The 20239-nt window shown below is 39.0% G+C and overlaps 1 protein-coding gene across 1 annotated transcript; it reads left to right on the forward strand.

Moving 5' to 3' along the window:
* The first annotated feature begins 574 nt into the window (after positions 1 to 574).
* LOC146968631 (butyrophilin subfamily 1 member A1-like) lies at positions 575 to 10515 on the forward strand. Its single transcript, XM_085759286.1, has 6 exons — positions 575 to 716; positions 1444 to 1574; positions 1788 to 1929; positions 9595 to 9933; positions 10019 to 10303; positions 10397 to 10515. The coding sequence occupies exons 1-6, from the start codon at positions 575 to 577 to the stop codon at positions 10513 to 10515; spliced, it is 1158 nt and encodes a 385-aa protein (XP_085615412.1).
* The last annotated feature ends 9724 nt before the right edge of the window (positions 10516 to 20239 follow it).

The raw sequence follows: 20239 nt of genomic DNA on the forward strand, positions 1-20239 counted from the left end.
TCATTCTTTGTGGCAATGTTGTATGTATCGTCCCTGCAAAATAAACATTAAAATAAATAAAATACTGTTGATAAAGTTTTACTCACTATCAAACTATAACTCTCTGCTTTAAAGGCTCCACAATCATGTTGCTCAGCTAGTTTGTTGAGAAGCTGTTTATCTAGATGAAACCAGTTGACTGGTTCAGCCAGTAGTGAGTAGTATTGAACTTGTGGCCTCGGGCCTTTCTGTCTCTCACACACACATTCCATAGCACTGTTTGTGTCCTAGTAAAAGACTTTTAAAATGACTTCCTCATTTAGGACCTTGAAGTTTAAATCAATAACGTGTTCAGTGGTGTTACAACATATTAAATGTAATGTTTGTTTCCTCAGAAAAACCAGAGGTGAAATGTGAAGGACCGGTTCAAGCAGCAGTCGGTGATGATGTCATTTTCCCGTGTTCCCTGGAACCTCCATTCAATAGAAGACCAGAAATAGTGGAGTGGAAACGTGGTGGTGACCTAGTGCACGGCTATAGAACTGGAGGAGACAATAATGATAATCAGACTACAAACTACAAAAATAGAACGTTTATGTTTGAGACTGAACTAGCCGAAGGAAACATTTCACTGAAGCTGACCAATGTGAGAAAAGAGGATGAAGGAACTTACACCTGCTGGGTGCCCAAGCAATATTCAAATGACAGTATTTCCCTCCATGTTCGCCTCTCTGTTGGTGAGTACCGTACATCTTAATCCATCAGACAGGAGAAACCTACCTTTTATAAAATATTATGTTAAAGGTCATTAAGAACATGAACACAAAATGCACAAAATGTTTCACACACTTTCAACAGGTCCAAACGATACCGCCAATATAACAGGAATTGATCCTCGTAAGTAATTATTTTCATTTTCATTTACTTTTACCTCTGTTAATTTCCACTATATTTCTTTTGTTTGTCATTATTTTATTGCATATTGTAATACCCCCCCCCCCCTCACACTCACACACACACACACACACACACACACACACTCATACTCACACACACACACACACACACACACACACACACTCATACACTCACACACACAACATAATGCCGTCTACCTGCAGATTTAACTTCCATTTCTATGATAAACTGTTTAACCTGATCAGTGTTCAAGCTCCATTAGTTTGTTGAGTTGTTTTTAGTCTTGTTTTTTTTTTTTTTAGGTTACAATATATTGAGCCCTCTGGGCCACCATAGTTTTACTTTGATCACTGTGGATTGAGGAGAAATATGGTTCACTATTTATTTGTTGTGCTGGTTTCCAGTGAAAATAATAATTACATTAAGAATTCATTTGATTGTCTGTGAGTTTGAATTTTGGCCACTGAGTAGGAGAAATGGTTGTGGAAAATGGATGGATATTATCTTAGAAGTCGGTGAAAGGTGAAAAAAAAAAATGTATTTCAGGGAATACTCCTACACCACCAGCCAACACCATCAGCGTCGACGTCATCAGCGTCGACGTCATCATCAGTGGCGTCATTGGTGGCGGCATCGGTGGCATCATCAGTGGCATCATCAGTGGCATCATCAGTGGCGTCATCGGCTATTTAATTTACTATAAAAGATGCAGTAAGTAACAATTATCTCGTCTTTGTTGACCTAATTGTTTTCTAAATATCCAGGTGACCATATATACTATATATCTGCTACTTTTGCTTCCCTAACATCAGCTACCTTCACAGAAAAGTTCAATGGCTGTAGAATCAGTTTTAGACAGCTGCTAAATTAGATCTCTTTGTCCTTCACAGGGAGGGCAGGTCAAGGTCAAGCTCAACGTGACCCTCAACAAGACCCTGAAGAGGGTATCCCTCTGCAGAGGATGGGGGCAGGTCCAGATCCAGCTCCACATGACCGTCAATAAGACCCTCAAGCGGGTGATGGAGGCAGTGAGTAGCATGGTGCTGATACAACAAATGCACTTTTGGTGTATACAGAATTTGGAACAAGATGAACTGAACCATCAGTTTTGTTTTTTTAAAGACATAAAATGTTACTTTAATTATAATTAAATCCTATTTCTTCAAGTAAAAAATTATTAGGACCTACTTAGTATTTTTGATTTCTACTAGTCAACTGTAAATAAAGTTTAGATTTCCTTTTTTTTCTTTTTCAAGACAAGAAGTTGATTCTCATACCTTGTTGACAGTTTTGGCGCGTTCTTCCGTCTTCTTCAGAACTGTCACCGTGATATCAGACGGTGACATGCCTTATCAGCTGGTGTTATGAAGGCGTGACCGACCTGTCAAACCTGACATTCTCAAGACCATTGTTTCATGGTTTATTATCTTATATACTTTAGATTATTTTATCCTAACTTGTTTTATAGAGTTTGGTGTATTTTTTGGTGTTTTTTATTTTGCATTGAGTCTTATTTATTTTATTTTGTCTTTTATTTCATTTTATTTTACATTATGTAAATGTATTCAATTTTATTTTTTATTGTTTTAATATTTAAAATCTGACTCCTGTGTTTCCTCGTTTTTTTTAAATTCAAGATGGCATTTCCTCAGCACTTGGCTTTTCATGTTACATTGGGCACTGACTGATTGTGTGAGTTTGTGTTATGCATGTGTGTGGAGTTGGGGGTTTATTTTTTATGATAAGTGCTATACAAATAAAAATTGTTATTCACTTTCTCAAATCTGCAGAAAAAGCACTAGTTCTGATTTTTATTCTGTCAGTGTGAGGATGAGCTTTTTGAGGGGCACTACTCGTTAGTGTTGTGTTATGAAATAATTTAACAAACAATAGCATATTTTAATCAATTTCATTGCTATGATCTATACGTGTCTGTAACATGCCTGTTAACTGACTACTTTCAGTGGCAACACATGATGTGAATCTTTTTAACTAATATAAAAATGAACTGATCAGAAGCATTTTGTTAAAAAGGTAAAACCAACTCAATGTTGTGATTTCTCTTAGGAGGCAGACACCTGCCTGCGTTGTTTCACCATTGATTTTAAAGATCCATGGTCCCAGGGTTTGATCATGTACCAGACTGACTTAAACAGAAGAGTTCAAAGTTTTGCCTTATTTAGAACAACTTTAAAAACTTACACTTAAGTAAACATGATCTCACATGGACAAACTCATCAAGCCTATCTGCAGGTAAAGAGCACCCTCCAGTGGCTGCTATCATTACATCTTTCTTTTTTTTCCTTCAAGTTTTGGTGCATACTGTACAATGAAAACATACCTCTAGCTCCCTAATATCACATTACAGTAACAACAATTAAAATAAGTCATAATTTTACATAAGCAAAGGGAATACATTTGAATTGACCAGTCTTTTGCCAATTTTTGATTTTGAAAGCCAAAGTAAAAACAAGATAAACTCAGGAGATTAGTTGTTTGAGTCCTGTAATGTTTAACCAGGTGACCGGAACAGATTATGTGATAAAGTCTTATATCAGATGGTCATAAATGTAAACAGCGAGAAATCTGAAGATGAGCCTTTGTCAAAAAGACCTTCAAAAACTAACACTGGGATTCAGAGTCCTGAATCAGGACTGTGGTCACTCTTACTGGTTTGAACAGATTTTTTTGATACTTTGTCGCATTGAATTAAGCGTCACAGGGCTTGGAACAAAGAGAAAGTAGTAGTATTAGAGTAGTAGAGAAAGTATTTTCCAGGTGCCAGTTGACTTTGTTGTCTTACTTGTCACAACATATGTTGAAGAAAACCAGTCGGCGGGGCCTCGTCCAGTTTTCTCTCCAATTTAAAATGTCATTATTGTAATATGTTGAAAGTCAACATGATTTTACACTTTTCAACATATCTAAAGAAGAACTCCAGCCGAACAGGAACTCCCTGTAAGTAAATATTTTAATCTTCATTTACTTGTACCTCTTTCATTTTTTTTTTTAGTATTTCTCCTGTTTATCTTTTTTTTTTATCACATTATAATTTATTCTTATTTATCACCCCTCACACAGTCACAGCACCAACAGCTGAGGGTAAGTACAAACTGTGCTGTCTTGCCATGAAGCCATAATGTCGTCTCCCTGCAGATTCAACTTTAAATCCGTAAGTGATCAGTGTTCAAGCTCCTTCAGATTGTTAGTTGTGTGTTAGCCATGTTTTGTTATATGAGCCCTACGGGCCATGGTAGTTAATTGTTTGTTGTACTGGTTTCCAGTTAAATTAAGGAGTTTGAATTTTATCCACTGAGCAGGAGAAGTAGTTGTGGAAAATGGATGGATATTATCTTAGAAGTCCAAGCTGAAGAAGAAACTATATAATTTCTTTCAGGGAAAACTCCTACACCACCAGCCAAAATTTCCGTTGGCATCGGCGTCAGTGTCATCATCATCATCGGTTATTATAATTTACCATAAAAGATGCAGAAAGTAACAATTCTCTCTTCTTCAGTGACATTTTTTTTTTTTTCTAAATAGCCAGGTCGCCATACTGTATATAGGCTACTTTACTATATCTCATTGTCCTTCACAGGGACAGCAAGTCAAGGTCCAGCTCCACCTAGCTTTCAACAAGTCCCCCAACGTTGCTAGTGGCTACATTTGATTGGTGAAACGCAGTCATGTGACAGAGCCTCTGTTGGAAGTATCTTCGTCAAAACATAATCAAACAGATCGATAAAAAAAAATGTAGCGAGGAGCGAGCGGAATGGAGCTCAATGTAACAGAGTAAAAGTACTGCTTCTTCTTAAAAAATATACTCAAGTAAAAGTAAAAAGTATGCTGAATTGAAACTACTCTTACAAGTACAGTTTATCCAAAAAATTACTCAAGTAAATGTAGCGGTGCACTACCCACCTCTGGTATTGAATGACCTGTCTGATCATTGGTGTGTCAGCCAGTCCTCCATCACTCAAATTACAAGTTACTTCCTGTTTAATAACCAGAGGCTTATATATTATATTAACCATTAGAGTGACATTTGGTCATGAGTTCATCATGACCTTTGAAAGCCTACACAGCTCCACCTTGAGTCAGAGGGAAAGTTTGTTCTGACAACAGTTTCTCTTCTGAGGGTGCTGCTCTACCACCTGAAATTGGAAAGGCTCTTTACCCAGCAACAAAAATACTATTTTCTGATTGGCTTGGCAAATTCAACACGACTCAGTCAAGCCATCTTCCTCAGTTCACTTCCTTACATCCGTCGAAAAGAATTACTTCAGATTTTTTATTCAGAGTGAGGATGAACTCAGTGCTCCAATCAGGTTCGTATCGTCTAATTTTTGGGGGCACAACTCATTAGTGTTATGTTATGAAAATCATTTATAGGATATTGAATCATTTTCAGAGCTATAGTTAAGTGCTCTGGACATGATGTCTCAATTATCCACTGATTTAATAGTTAATTTCAGTTTTAATTACATTTTGCTGAACTATTTTTTAACAGTATGAAAATGAATTGATTAGATGTTTAAGAAGCATTTTGTTAAAAAAGTATAACTTAAAGCAACACTATGTAGTTTTTCGACCTTTCTTAACTCATTTAAGTGATAGAAAAATAGTTAAAAAGATAAATCGTGCCACCGCTGCAGCCTGAGCAGGGTCACGCCGGCTGCAATATGTAACTTTCCTGATTGGGTAGGAACACAGTGCCCCCGTGGTCCTGGTACACCGGAGTTCCTCTAAGTTCCAGAGACCAAGCTCAAGCCCAGTCTTCCTGCTCCTCTCACTCACGCATGAGCACCCTGTGCTGAGCCACACAGCTGGCCAGCCTCCCCTCCAGAGCTTCAACAAGCTCTGGAGCTTTGCTGTGTTTTCAGCCGCGATGTGGAAGGAGCCTCCACTCTCCCTGTAACAAGTTACAAGCATTTATCTAACATCACAATTAGCCCGAAGCTGTTTAATGACGGTAAAAATGAAACATGTAAATATCCTGCATAGTTTCTCTTGTCTGTACTCCGCTGATCAGAGCAGCGTCCCTAGCAACGGTGTGTTTTACTCAGCAACGGCCTGTTATACAGAAATAACAGACCGTAAAATGCAAAATCAGAATGTAAATAAATATCAGAAATATCAATGAATCATCTGAATGCAACATTCAATAGAGCCGTGCAATTTAGAAAAAAAGGTTTATCCACTCTTGATTGATTGATTGATTGATATCTTTATTTCGATCATGTAAACGACAGTGTAAAAAAAATAAAATAAATAAGATAAAATAATAATATAATAAGTGAACAGAAAAAAATGTATACACAACATCTCATAAGCAACGCAGTTTACATGAGCGAAAAGGAGTAGGAAGAAGTATAAACTTATCTAATCCTACCCCTATCATTTTAACTATATGTTCTAATTAAACATTTTACACATTACACATTTTAATCCAAATAGTAAGTAAGCAAACACCTTGTGTGAATTATTCAATGTACCTCTGGAGAATCATTTCTTTATGTCTCTTTTTAAACATGATTATACTCGAAATGTTTTTGATTTCAGTACTCAGATTATTCCACAGTTTTACTCCACAAATGGTGATACAGAAACTTTTCTTTGTTGTGCGAGCTCTACCAACCTTTAGATTTGATTTCTCTCTTAAATCATAACCTTGCTCTCTTTCGTGAAACATTCTCTGAATGTTTCTTGGTAGCAGATAGTTCCTTGCTTTATATAATACTTGGACTGTTTTATGCTCCACCAAATCAAACAATTTTAGAGTTTTAGATTTCCAAAATAAGTCATTGGTGTGTGCCCCATAATCAACCCTGTGAATAATTCTCATTGCTCTTTTTTGCAGTATGAAAAGTGGCTGAAGTGCAGTTTTGTATGTGTTTCCCCATGTCTCCGTACAGTACTCTAAATAAGGAAGAATCAGTGAATTGTACAGAATATAGAGTGATTTATGATCTAGGACATGCTTTGCTTTTACCAAAACTGAAATGCTGCGAGACAGTTTAGATTTGATATGTTTAATGTGAGGTTTCCAGCAAATTTTGTCATCTATTATCACTCCCAGGAATTTATTTTCATTTACTCTTTCAATATTTACACCATCTATTTGTACCTGTATTTGATTGTGTATTTTACAGTTTCCAAATAACATGATTTTTGTTTTGTTCAGATTTAGTGATAATTTATTCTTGTCAAACCATTTTTTAATTTTACTTAACTCTGAAGTGATGACATCCAAAAGTTGCTGCAAATTTTCACCAGAACAAAAAATGTTTGTGTCATCTGCAAATAAAATACATTTTTTTTATTTGCAGATTCTTTTTGTGAGACTTGATGTCATAGCCCATAGACAGCCTTTAGAAGCCGGTACCCAAGATGGCGCTGTGACCGCTGTGTGACGTCACATGATATCTATCTATACATGAAGACTCCTGTGTTGGTTTGTTTTTAATTCAACTTAAATCAGTCTTTGCTTCCACTTTTGTTTTCAGAAACGCAGAAAGCTGAATTCAGAAGATAAATGATGGACTCTTAATGATCAGTGATGGAATCTACTTGCATCATTTTCCTTTTCAATCTTGTCCACATTCTTCTTCTACCGTCATTTGGAGGTAATCAATATACTCTATGTACACAGTACCAAGTAAACAGCTTCTAAACCAAACTCAGAGAAAACGGCAACATGTTCAACATTGACAGTGAAGTGTGAATGAGTCAAAGATCAGAAGTTCAATAAAACAGGGAATTTACAGCTACTGTTTTTTATATTCTCTGGCATTAAGTTGTAAATGCACTACCCTCTTTAAAAATACTGATATAAAATTATACAAGACAAATTTATGCAAAACATCTTACATTAGTTTACATTTTTTTCATTTTGCTCTGTAGTTTTATTAATTCAATAATTTGTTAAATGCAACTGTAGCGGTTGTGTCCTCTCTCTTTGCGTTGGTAAATCATACGAAGGAAAACCTGCCGTTTATTCCTGGCATCTGGCAGAGGGATTAATAATACAGTCAGTCCTGTTTTCTCTCTCACACACACACGTCTCACACTGAAAATATAAAATAAAAAGAAAGTGCAGGTTAGCTAACGACGCATACAGTAGTAGCCTTTTTATAAACAAATAATAAAAAACACTGTCAACTTTTCATAAAAAGGACATGCTCGATTGTTCGGGAGCTATACATTTTACAGAAGATGACATAAGCCTCTGGAAACCCAAATCCACAAAAGCCTTCTAACTATGTAATTTAGGGTCTTATGTGCATAAGACCCTAAATTACAATTCAAAATATTTGTCTTTTTAAGTTATTGTACATTTTTAAAATTGTGGTTAAATTGGGCGGGGTTATCTCTGGGATTTATTATGCATTAAATCCAAACCACTCATAAATCACCACCAGTTGTCTCATCCAGCCCCCCAGTGGCAGCGTACAAAACCGTTCTGCTCCCAGCCGGTTATGACTCATAACCGTCTTTGGTCTTTGTCTAGTTAGCTAGCGAACTAGCATCACTCGATGCACTTTTTTTTTTTTTTTTTACCGGCGGCGGAGTGATGCACTTTTTTTTTTTTTTTTTTTAACCGGCGGCGGAGCCAGAGAGATGTCAATCAAAACGAGGGAGCTGTCTACCAGAGCACTCCGCTCCCAGAATGCAACCAATCTTTATTGTACGATCATGTAGTATTCTGTGCCATTACACTCGACAAAGTCAAACCGGCCCAAACGAACACAACAGACAAACCGATGTGATGTGTGTATTGTTTTTTGTAAATATGACTTATGTATTATCAAGTGTTTGGTTCAACCTGCTCTTGTTTAAGGAAAGAAAATCACAATAATTGTAATATAAAATCGCAATACTTGGTAAAATTGAATCGCAATTTAAATCGAACCGGGACCCAAAAATCGTTAGAGAATCGAATCGGCATAAAAGCATATCGGCCCTGCCCTAGTTTCCACAGATCCACCAGAGCTCCATCTCTCTGCACCAACCGCCGCCTGCATCGCCCCCTACCTCTCCTTTCCCCTGCTGTTCAACCGGCCTGCGCTCCCCTCCCATGAACCAGTCTGCCATCCAGTCCTCCCATTAAAGGGATAGTTCACCCAAAATTCAAATTTCACTCATTATCTACTCACCCTCGTCGACTAAGGGCTGGGAGAATTTTCAGAGTCCTCCAGGCCTTCTCTGAGTTACGGGGGGGTCCGCGCTGCAGTATTTGTCCATATAATGGTTGTGAACGGAGCTCATTTATCTTCGTCCAAAAAGACACCAAAAAACATCCAAATACCTCCATACTGCTCGTCTGTAATGTCCCTCTTGTATAGAAGCCCCGACATGAGAAATTGTTCCGCCGGGAAGAGCAGTGAACTGAGACACTGGGAGCTTCCGCTACAAACAAGCTTAAAATATAGACTTATTTTATTTTTTTCGGAACAATTTCTCATGTCGGGGCATCAACACAAGTGGGACATGACAGACAATCTGCTCCGCCGTTCTAAAAATAGCTTGCACCGACAATTAAAGGTAATGAACCTACCCCTAAGACTATACTGTAGGGATTATGGCAATGGGCGAATTTGCCAAAATGTTGAAATATCCCTTCAAGTGTAGAGAGGCCATCACTTTAGAATTTTAAAACTGACAAAATAATGTTACTATGTTTGTTTGTTCTTTCAGCTGCAGCTCAGTCCAAGTTGGTTAGTTCACACCAACCAGTCATAGCCTTCATTGGTGATGATGTCATTCTACCATGTCACCTTGAACCTCCCATCAGTGCCTCTGGAAGGACAGTGATGTGGACCAAACCTGGTTTGGATCCAAAGGAGGTCTATGTCTACAAAGAGGGACTGGAGCATTGGATTCAAAATCCATCTTATAAAAATCGAGTGTTTGTTGATGAACTTGAACGAGGAAACGTCTCGTTGAAAATCTCCGGAGTGAAAGTGTCTGATGAAGGAAAATACATATGTTACATTGACTCAGTGCAGGAAGAAGCTTCTGTCCATCTCATTGTTGGTGAGTACGACTCTGTGTTGAGTCACTGAGCTGAACTAACTAACATCTCAATATTTTAAAGAGACCTTTCTCCTCTTGTCCCCAGGTTCAGTCTCCTCACCTGTCATACAGATTGCTGCCAGTAACAGGGGCTCATGGGAGTTACAGTGTGAGTCTAAAGGCTGGTATCCAGAGCCTGAGCTGCTGTGGCTGGACGCTGAGGGAAAGCTGCTCTCTGCTGGACCAACAGAGACAGTCAGAGGTCCTGATGTCCTCTACACTGTCAGCAGCAGAGTGACTGTGGAGAAGAGACACAAGACCAACCACTTCACCTGTAGAGTCCAACAGAAGATCATCAACCAGACCAGAGACACTCAGATTCACATCACAGGTAGAAATCTTCACAACCTTCTCCACTGGTTCTGTTGTTGTCTAGAGACAATATAAATACACAAATTAAAACTATGCTGCCCTCTCGTTTCAGTTCCTTTCACCCAGGACCCACATGAAAGTGATTATGTGATAATTGGGGCTGTCACTGGGCTTTTCGTGGTCGCTGTTATTTCACTGGGCATATTCCTGTGGTGCCGTACAAGGAGGTGAAGAACAACTCATGAAGAAAACACAATAGAAATGTCCAAACTCAAAAATCAACTAGTACAGCATTAACGAGCTGATCTGAACATTTCATCACCAAATGATAATGCATTCTTGATTTGATCATGTAAATAAATTATGCATCATTTATTGTGTGAATAAATGGAAACACATCATTATATGGCCCATTACATTTTCTTTCCTTTACAATCAGATAAATTATATGTTCATTGTAATTATTAATCTGAAAATAACATACAACATTAAATAGGAAATACAATTTATGAAATGAAAATGAAATAGATAAATGAATAAAATTTGGAGTGAGGCAAAGTGTTCAGCCACAAGAACACGAGTTAGAGCTGAATGAAGTTCAAGGGTACAAAATAATAATTCAACACTTTTTCTTCATGTTTTGTAATACTAATTTCATCCACAAGGGGCTGCAGGAAGAAATGCTGCCTTGTTTCTTAATTTCTGTTTGTTTATTTGTATTTTCAGCGTAGTAAACCAACCAATCACTGTGAAGGGAAAGAAAAGCTACAGGAAGAACTTGACTCACATGACAGATGACATCATCACTAAACACGGATCCACTGGAGACATGTAACTTTATCAAAGTTAGAAATGGAAAATGCTTTTTCCCTGAGCCCCTTCATACTACAATAATATATTTACTACTGTCTATTGCCACCTATTGGTGACATGGCTGTACTGCAAGTGTACATATTTTTAAAATACACCTCACCATACACATCACAGCAGCTCCTCTTTATTATTAAAAGGACCTGTTCCCAGACACATTTGTCTTTAGAAGTAGTTTGGTGACCAAAAACTGAACGTCTCTACCTAGAAGTTGAAAAATGGTTTTGCAGAAACTCAAAAAGAGTTTATGATAGTGGAAAACTCGAAGATGAAATTATGAAAATGAATTAGTTAATTTATTAGTTCAATGTATTATTTTCAGTGTCTGTCATTAACATTGACTTGAGACGTTTTGTACCTTACATTAAAGCAGAAGTAAGTGGTCCGGTCGTTTTTGCTAATGCTGCGTTCCAGGCAGGCTTTTGAAACCGTAAATTACAGCTTCAAGTCACAACTTCCGACTTTGTAGCGTTTCAGGCAACCCACTCGTGTTTCTCCGACCTGTTTTACCGGTGAAAGTCACTATAACGGCCACTCGTAACTTCCAACCGGTGAACTCATACCAGATCAAACTGGTACAACTTCACGGTCGGAAAAATACGAGTTTCCTTGAACGCACCATAACAGTCCTCATCCCTACGTCGCCACATTCACGGCGTCCCTTGGCTGCACACACAGCCCTGCATGCCGTTCTCTCTCCTCATTGGATAAAAACTGTAGGATACGATAAATGTTTTCTCTTCGGCTCAGAGCAGAGCAGAGTGACTGACAGACCCGTGTTTCAGACCAAACACTCTATGTAAGTGATTGCTGTCGGAAGATATAACTATTTAAGACTTATATTAACACAAATATATCACTTACTTCTGCTTTAATACTGTACATACTATTTAAGATCAGCAACTTCACATCCAAAAAAACAGTCTGAGTCAGATTGTTGCAATGCTTCACACTTTTAATTGTTCATTAGACAAGAAAGAATAGTTCACTGTGCAGAGTAAAGTTGTGCTTAATGCTGCGTTCATAACAACTCGGAGGTCGGGATTCCCAACTTGGAAATTTCCGACTTCCGACATCATTGCGTTCACGCTGCAGGAACTCGGGAGAAAAAAAACATGGATACCTGAAGGAAGTTTGGTGTGTTATTGTGGCTCATAGCTGAATACGAAAAATAAATGCAGCAGTAAATGATGTTTATTTTGGAGGAGAGGAGACGCTGCAGATGAGTGCACATATAATGTTACAGCCATGATAACAGTTAAACCTTATTTCCGTCACATACGAGGACCACAATTTCACACTGTACAACAATCACAGCTTAATATAAACGTATTTCGTATAGGCTACTGCAATAATACACAAAAATATGCATTAAAACCTCAACAAATAACTTAAAATGTTTAAATTCTAACCGTTTAAAACGAGGGATGCCATGTTTTGATGTTGTTGTGACGTCAAGTCGGAAAGTCGGAGCTCTGATATGATACCCGAGTTCCCGACCTGTAATTTCCGAGTTCAACGCCGTTCAATTCATTTTTTACAACTCGGACCTCGTTTTTTTCCGACTTCCGAGTTGTCTTGAACGCAGCATAAAGCTTTTCTTTCCGTAACACCTTCGGTTTATTACAGGCAGAGCCCATCCACCTCCTGTTTATGTCACTTGTCGCTTCCTTCCGTAAGTAGCGTTACAGCGATAAAGCAGAAATTAAAGCCGCAAGCGGCTATGACGGGCCCTCGCTCCACGCCACTCGGCGTCCCCGCTACCCCTGGGCCGCTCTTCGAAAACCCCCGCGTGCAACCGGACGTGGGCGGCTGCGTCGAGGGCGGTCCCCTCGTCGAACACGTGACGTTTCGAGCAAAACGGACAACGTACGATGGAGTTACGGCAGGTTTACGGTTCGTCCACCAGGGGGCGGTAATGGGATGTGGGCCGTTGCGTTCGGGGTCGTGACCTCATCACACATGTGAAGTTTCGAGCCGATCGGACAATGTCGATGCAAAACGCGACATTTCCTGTGTCCACAAGGGGGCGTATTGAGCGAGCTAGCGTACGATCAAATGGAGGCGTAGAGGGCGGGCCCCTGATCATGTACTGAAATTTTGAAGTGACTACGACCAAGTATGTGGGCGTGGAAGGCAAACGTATTAGCATGGCGACTAAACGAGCAGTTGACCAACTTTGTCGCCCCCTAGCAGCCACGCCGTTTGACGTAGAGAAAAGCTTTTAATAGTGTTTGACCAGCTCGGTCTCCTGATGATCTGTAGCGAATATGAAGTCAATCGGGCAAAATCCGTGGGAGGTGGCAGTTCACGATGGAGCGCTATTCCTGTCGCCGCCACAAGGGGGCCATTAGCCGTAGCGTCATAGCGTTCACGAAATACCTTCACCAACTTGTTCGGCATGTTTTAGAAGTGGAATGAAGTTGATGGGGCAACTATGTATTTTTAATGAATTTTAGCGCACTTCCTGTTACCACCGGGGGGCGCTATGAGTGACGTAGGAAAATAATATGTCGGATCGTTCAGGGTCATGCCATCATCATGTGCACCAAGTTTGAAGCTGCTGCGATCAAATCTGTGGGCGTGATAGCATTTAAACCTTTTTAGCTGAATTCGGGAACTTGGCCGTGCCCTAGTAGCCACGCCCTTTGACCTACACACCTGCGGAGCACAAGCCGTAATCAGCTCAGTCTGGAGATGTTCCGTGCCCAATTTGAAGTCAATCGAGCGAACTCCCTCGGAGGAGTTCGTTTTGCGTCAAAGAAATGCTAACCAAAATGGCCGACTTCCTGTTGGGTTTAGGGCGTGGCTCCAATTCAATTTTTGGTATGTTTGGGTATGATACACGTGTGTGTCGAGTTTCGTATGTGTACGACAAAGTAAGCGAAATTTGTCTATGGAGAATTTCGGAAAAACTTCAAGGGGGCGCTATTGAGGCATTTAGCCACGCCCATGGGAAACGACTCTATCCGCTGAAAGAGCTCGCCATTCTTGACCTGTGGATGAAATTTCGTGAGGACACGACTTCGTTAAAGCCACGAAAAAGGCAAACGTAATTGTACGATAAAAAATCGTCAGTCGCCGCGGCGGCACACGGACGCCGTTCGTCGTATCTTCACAGCGTTCATAATGTAGCTTCAGCAACTGGTTCTGCATGTATTAGAAGTGGAATGAAGTTGATCGGGTGAAGTATGGATTTTTAATGAATTTTTGCGTACTTCCTGTTACCACCGGGGGGCGCTATGAGCCAGGCAGGAAGTCGATACATCAAAACGTTCAGGGAGGAGCCATCGTCATGTCCTTTGAATTTCAAGTGGCTACGACGAAGTATGTGCGCGTGAAAGGCAAACGAAATTTAAATTGGGATGATACACTTTCGCCGCGGCGGCACACGGACGCCGTTGCTCGTAGGGTCAAAGCGTTCATGATGTAGCTTCACCATCCGGGTCTGCATGTACTAGAAGTGTAACGAAGTCGATTTGGTCAACTACGTATTTTTAACGAATTTTTGTACGTTTCCTGTTACCACCGGGGGCGCTATGAGCGACGTACGCAAATAATATGTCGGATCGTTCAGGGTCTCTCCATAGATTTTTGCACCAAGTTTGAAGCGTCTACGATCAAGTATGGGGCATGAGAGCCGTTCGTATTTACATGGCGAGCACCGAAACAGTCGCCAAACTTCGGGGCACGCCAGAGGCCAAGCGCTTTGAGCTACAGACCTGCGGAGCACAAGATAAGCTCAGCTAGGTCTGGCGATGTTCTGGACCCAATTTGGAGCCGATCGGGCGTAACCCCTCGGAGGAGTTCGTTTTGCATAAACCAACTTTGAAGCAAAATGGCCGACTTCCTGTTGGTTTTCGGGTATGTCCGTAATGAGATTTTTTGAAGATCTTGGGTTGATGAATATGTTTACCAAGTTTCGGACAAATCGGTGTCGCAGACTGCCATTTCCTATGCGCGGTCTAGGGGGCGCTGTGGTGCCATTTGGCCACGCCCACATGCGAGACCACCACAGAATCGCAATTTTTGGGCTTCCCCCCCTGCGTGTAAAATTTCATCCGTTTCCCGGCTTGGGAAAGGGGTCGAAATCGCGTTCGAACTCGGGGAATAATAATAATAATAATAATAAGAATTAAAGCCGCAAGCGGCTATGACGGGCCCTCGCTCCACGCCACTCTGCGTCCTGCTCCCACGCCCCCCCCGGCCCCCGCTACCCCCGGGGCGCTCTTTGAAACCGGACGCGGGCGGCTGCGTGGAGGGCGGTTCCCTTGTCGAACACGTGAAGGTTTGAGCAAATGGGACAATGTACGATGGAGTTACGGCAAGTTTACGGTTCGCCCACCAGGGGGCGGTAACGGGATGTCGGCTGTTGAGTTCGGGGTCATTACTGGGGAGGAAGAAGGGAAAGGAGAGGAGAAAGGAAGGGAAAGGAAAGGAAGAAGAAAGCGAAATCGAATCAAGAAGCTTCACTCTTTTCACTGTTTTGTGATTGCTTATTTCTTTTATTAATAAATAACAAATTGTACATTTTAAATTTTTTATTTTTATTTTTTAATTAATCAGAGTTGTAACAGGATAGGTGTAATAAGCTATGCTTCAGCCTATGCCTTTTCGGTCCAAATTTTCTTTTTACGTTTACTTATTGTTTATTCTAATTGATGTGTTTCTTTATTTACTTTTTTCTTTCTGGTTCGTTACTTTTCTTTTAATGACATGTATTGACTGAAATACACCAAACTAAACTAAACTAAACTAATGTCAGGCTCTTAGCTCAAGAGAGAACTGTCATCCCGAAGCTGATAAATCTTTGGGAAAGAGAGAGTGTGAAGCCAGTGTCACAGTTGATCTGGACTGACAGAGTTTGAATATGGCTGGAACTGAAGCGCCTGGTAGGGTTGGTTTGGTGTATCTGGCATGGTGAGAAGTAATCTGAAAGCACATGTCACCAATTGAATAGAAATACACCTTCTGGTAGCAGAAATATACACACATCATTATAATTTCCCAGGAAAGTTTTAAGTTCTCATCTATAAGCACGTGAAAAGAGAAATGTTTTTAACCTGGATTTAAAAGTGCTGACAGTTGGGGCTGATCTCAGTTCTGCTGGTAGTTTGTTCCACTTGTGTGCAGTATAACAGCTAAATGCTACTTCACCTTGTGTGGTCTGAACTCTATGCTCCACTATCTGACCTGAGTCAATAGATCTCAGAGCTCTGCTGGGTTTATACTCTAGTAACATGTCATTCATGTATTCTGGACGTAAACCATTCAGTGATTTGTAAACCAGTAGCAGAACTTTAAAATCTATGCTGTAGCTGACTGGGAGCCAATGTAAGGTCTTAATAATTGGGGTGATGTGATCTGATTTCTTTGTTCTGGTTAAAACTTGATCTGCAGCATTGTGAATGAGCTATCAAATGTTAAGGGGAAATATTTGAGAGGCCACAGATTTCACAACCACATAGACTCCTACTGTTTTATATATAATCATGAGAAAATGATGATAAAAATTGTCATGGTAACCCCTGGGCTTGAACCCAGGTTGCCCGCATGAAAGTCATCTGCTCTACCATATGAGCTACAACACTTGAGAAAATGAACAACATTTTCACATGTGACATTGTGAGTCTAAGTTGTTGTCTGTCAGTATCTCAATACATCGAATGTCTTGGGCTACTATTTGATTTCAAAGAGATACAGCTGAAGAAATCAGTAGAGGTGGCAAATTAAAATGAAAATTATTGACAGGCCACAGATTACACATTAACATGAACTACTGTTTTATATAGATTCCTCAATAAAATAAAGGGAACATTTAAACAACACATCTTCATCTTCATCTACATCTTCACATCTCAATTAAACAAATATTGCAGTTTAAATTTGTTATTAAATGTATAGTGGTGTGTTGAGAACATAGACTGGAAAAAAAAAAAGAGAGTTGAGACCAAAATGACATATATACTTGGAGTTACAATGTGTTTTCTAAGTGTTGTTTTTATTTTTGGAGCAGTGTATAATCATGATAAAATTATTACAAAGAAATATTATAGTTAACGCTTGGATTCGAACCCAGGTTCACTCTCAAAAAGCAATGCGACTTATAAACAAAGTGGACTATAGACATCCAACTAATCAATTATTTATTAATTCTAATGAACTCAAATTCAAACAACTGGTGGATTTCAAACTGCACAACTTATGTTCAAAATTAACAACAACTTGCTGCCTGACTGTAGTCAGAAAATGTTTAATCTAAGACAGAGCCATTACAATCTGAGAGGGGTATGTATATTTATAAAGTTAAAAACCAGAACCAACACCAAACCACAATGCATTACGGCAACAGCTGTTAATTTATGGAACAAATTGGAGAATGACTTAAAAACATGTAATACCATAATTTTAGTCAAAAAGAGAGAGTGTGAAGCCAGTGTCACAGTTGATCTGGACTGACAGAGTTGCAGTGCAGTATAACAGCTAAATGCTGCTTCACCATGTCTGGTCTGAACTCTATGCTCCACTATCTGACCTGAGTCAATAGATCTCAGAGCTCTGCTGGGTTTATACTCTAGTAACATGTCATTCATGTATTCTGGACGTAAACCATTCAGTGATTTGTAAACCAGTAGCAGAACTTTAAAATCTCTGCTGTAGCTGACTGGGAGCCAATGTAAGGTCTTAATAATTGGGGTGATGTGATCTGATTTCTTTGTTCTGGTTAAAACTTGATCTGCAGCATTGTGAATGAGCTATCAAATGTTAAGGGGAAATATTTGAGAGGCCACAGATTTCACAACCACATAGACTCCTACTGTTTTATATATAATCATGAGAAAATGATGATAAAAATTGTCATGGTAACCCCTGGGCTCGAACCCAGGTTGCCCGCATGAAAGTCATCTGCTCTACCATATGAGCTACAACACTTGAGAAAATGAACAACATTTTCACATGTGACATTGTGAGTCTAAGTTGTTGTCTGTCAGCATCTCAATACATCGAATGTCTTGGGCTACTATTTGATTTGAAAGAGATACAGCTGAAGAAATCAGTAGAGGTGGCAAATTAAAATGAAAATTATTGACAGGCCACAGATTACACATTAACATGAACTACTGTTTTATATAGATTCCTCAATTAAGTAAAGGGAACATTTAAACAACACATCTTCATCTTCATCTACATCTTCACATCTCAATTAAACAAATATTGCAGTTTAAATTTGTTATTAAATGTATAGTGGTGTGTTGAGAACATAGACTGGAAAAAAAAAAAAGAGAGTTGAGACCAAAATGACATATATACTTGGAGTTACAATGTGTTTTCTAAGTGTTGTTTTTATTTTTGGAGCAGTGTATAATCATGATAAAATTATTACAAAGAAATATTATAGTTAACGCTTGGATTCGAACCCAGGTTCACTCTCAAAAAGCAATGCGACTTATAAACAAAGTGGACTATAGACATCCAACTAATCAATTATTTATTAATTCTAATGAACTCAAATTCAAACAACTGGTGGATTTCAAACTGCACAACTTATGTTCAAAATTAACAACAACTTGCTGCCTGACTGTAGTCAGAAAATGTTTAATCTAAGACAGAGCCATTACAATCTGAGAGGGGTATGTATATTTATAAAGTTAAAAACCAGAACCAACACCAAACCACAATGCATTACGGCAACAGCTGTTAATTTATGGAACAAATTGGAGAATGACTTAAAAACATGTAATACCATAATTTTAGTCAAAAAGAGAGAGTGTGAAGCCAGTGTCACAGTTGATCTGGACTGACAGAGTTGCAGTGCAGTATAACAGCTAAATGCTGCTTCACCATGTCTGGTCTGAACTCTATGCTCCACTATCTGACCTGAGTCAATAGATCTCAGAGCTCTGCTGGGTTTATACTCTAGTAACATGTCTTTCATGTATTCTGGACGTAAACCATTCAGTGATTTGTAAACCAGTAGCAGAACTTTAAAATATATGCTGTAGCTGACTGGGAGCCAATGTAAGGTCTTAATAATTGGGGTGATGTGATCTGATTTCTTTGTTCTGGTTAAAACTTGATCTGCAGCATTGTGAATGAGCTATCAAATGTTAAGGGGAAATATTTGAGAGGCCACAGATTTCACAACCACATAGACTCCTACTGTTTTATATATAATCATGAGAAAATGATGATAAAAATTGTCATGGTAACCCCTGGACTCGAACCCAGGTTGCCCGCATGAAAGTCATCTGCTCTACCATATGAGCAACAACACTTGAGAAAATGAACAACATTTTCACGTGTGACATTGTGAGTCTAAGTTGTTGTCTGTCAGCATCTCAATACATCGAATGTCTTGGGCTACTATTTGATTTCAAAGAGATACAGCTGAAGAAATCAGTAGAGGTGGCAAATTAAAATGAAAATTATTGACAGGCCACAGATTACACATTAACATTGACTACTGTTTTATATAGATTCCTCAATAAAATAAAGGGAACATTTAAACAACACATCTTCATCTTCATCTACATCTTCACATCTCAATTAAACAAATATTGCAGTTTAAATTTGTTATTAAATGTATAGTGGTGTGTTGAGAACATAGACTGGAAAAAAAAAAAAGAGAGTTGAGACCAAAATGACATATATACTTGGAGTTACAATGTGTTTTCTAAGTGTTGTTTTTATTTTTGGAGCAGTGTATAATCATGATAAAATTATTACAAAGAAATATTATAGTTAACGCTTGGATTTGAATCCAGGTTCACTCTCAAAAAGCAATGCGACTTATAAACAAAGTGGACTATAGACATCCAACTAATCAATTATTTATTAATTCTAATGAACTCAAATTCAAACAACTGGTGGATTTCAAAACTGCACAACTTATGTTCAAAATTAACAACAACTTGCTGCCTGACTGTAGTCAGAAAATGTTTAATCTAAGACAGAGCCATTACAATCTGAGAGGGGTATGTATATTTATAAAGTTAAAAACCAGAACCAACACCAAACCACAATGCATTACGGTAACAGCTGTTAATTTATGGAACAAATTGGAGAATGACTTAAAAACATGTAA

Source organism: Trachurus japonicus, chromosome 18 (genome assembly GCF_045865225.1).
Source record: "Trachurus japonicus isolate A0001 chromosome 18, Traja_1.0".
Taxonomy (NCBI): domain Eukaryota; kingdom Metazoa; phylum Chordata; class Actinopteri; order Carangiformes; family Carangidae; genus Trachurus; species Trachurus japonicus.

Coding starts and splice junctions, on each gene's coding strand:
- LOC146968631 (XM_085759286.1), top strand. CDS start 575: ATGTTTGAGACTGAACTAGCCGAAGGAAACATTTCACTGAAGCTGACC. Junction 717..1,443: donor CCATGTTCGCCTCTCTGTTG/GTGAGTACCGTA, acceptor AATGTATTTCAG/GGAATACTCCTACACCACCA. Junction 1,930..9,594: donor GCGGGTGATGGAGGCAGTGA/GTAGCATGGTGC, acceptor TTGTTCTTTCAG/CTGCAGCTCAGTCCAAGTTG.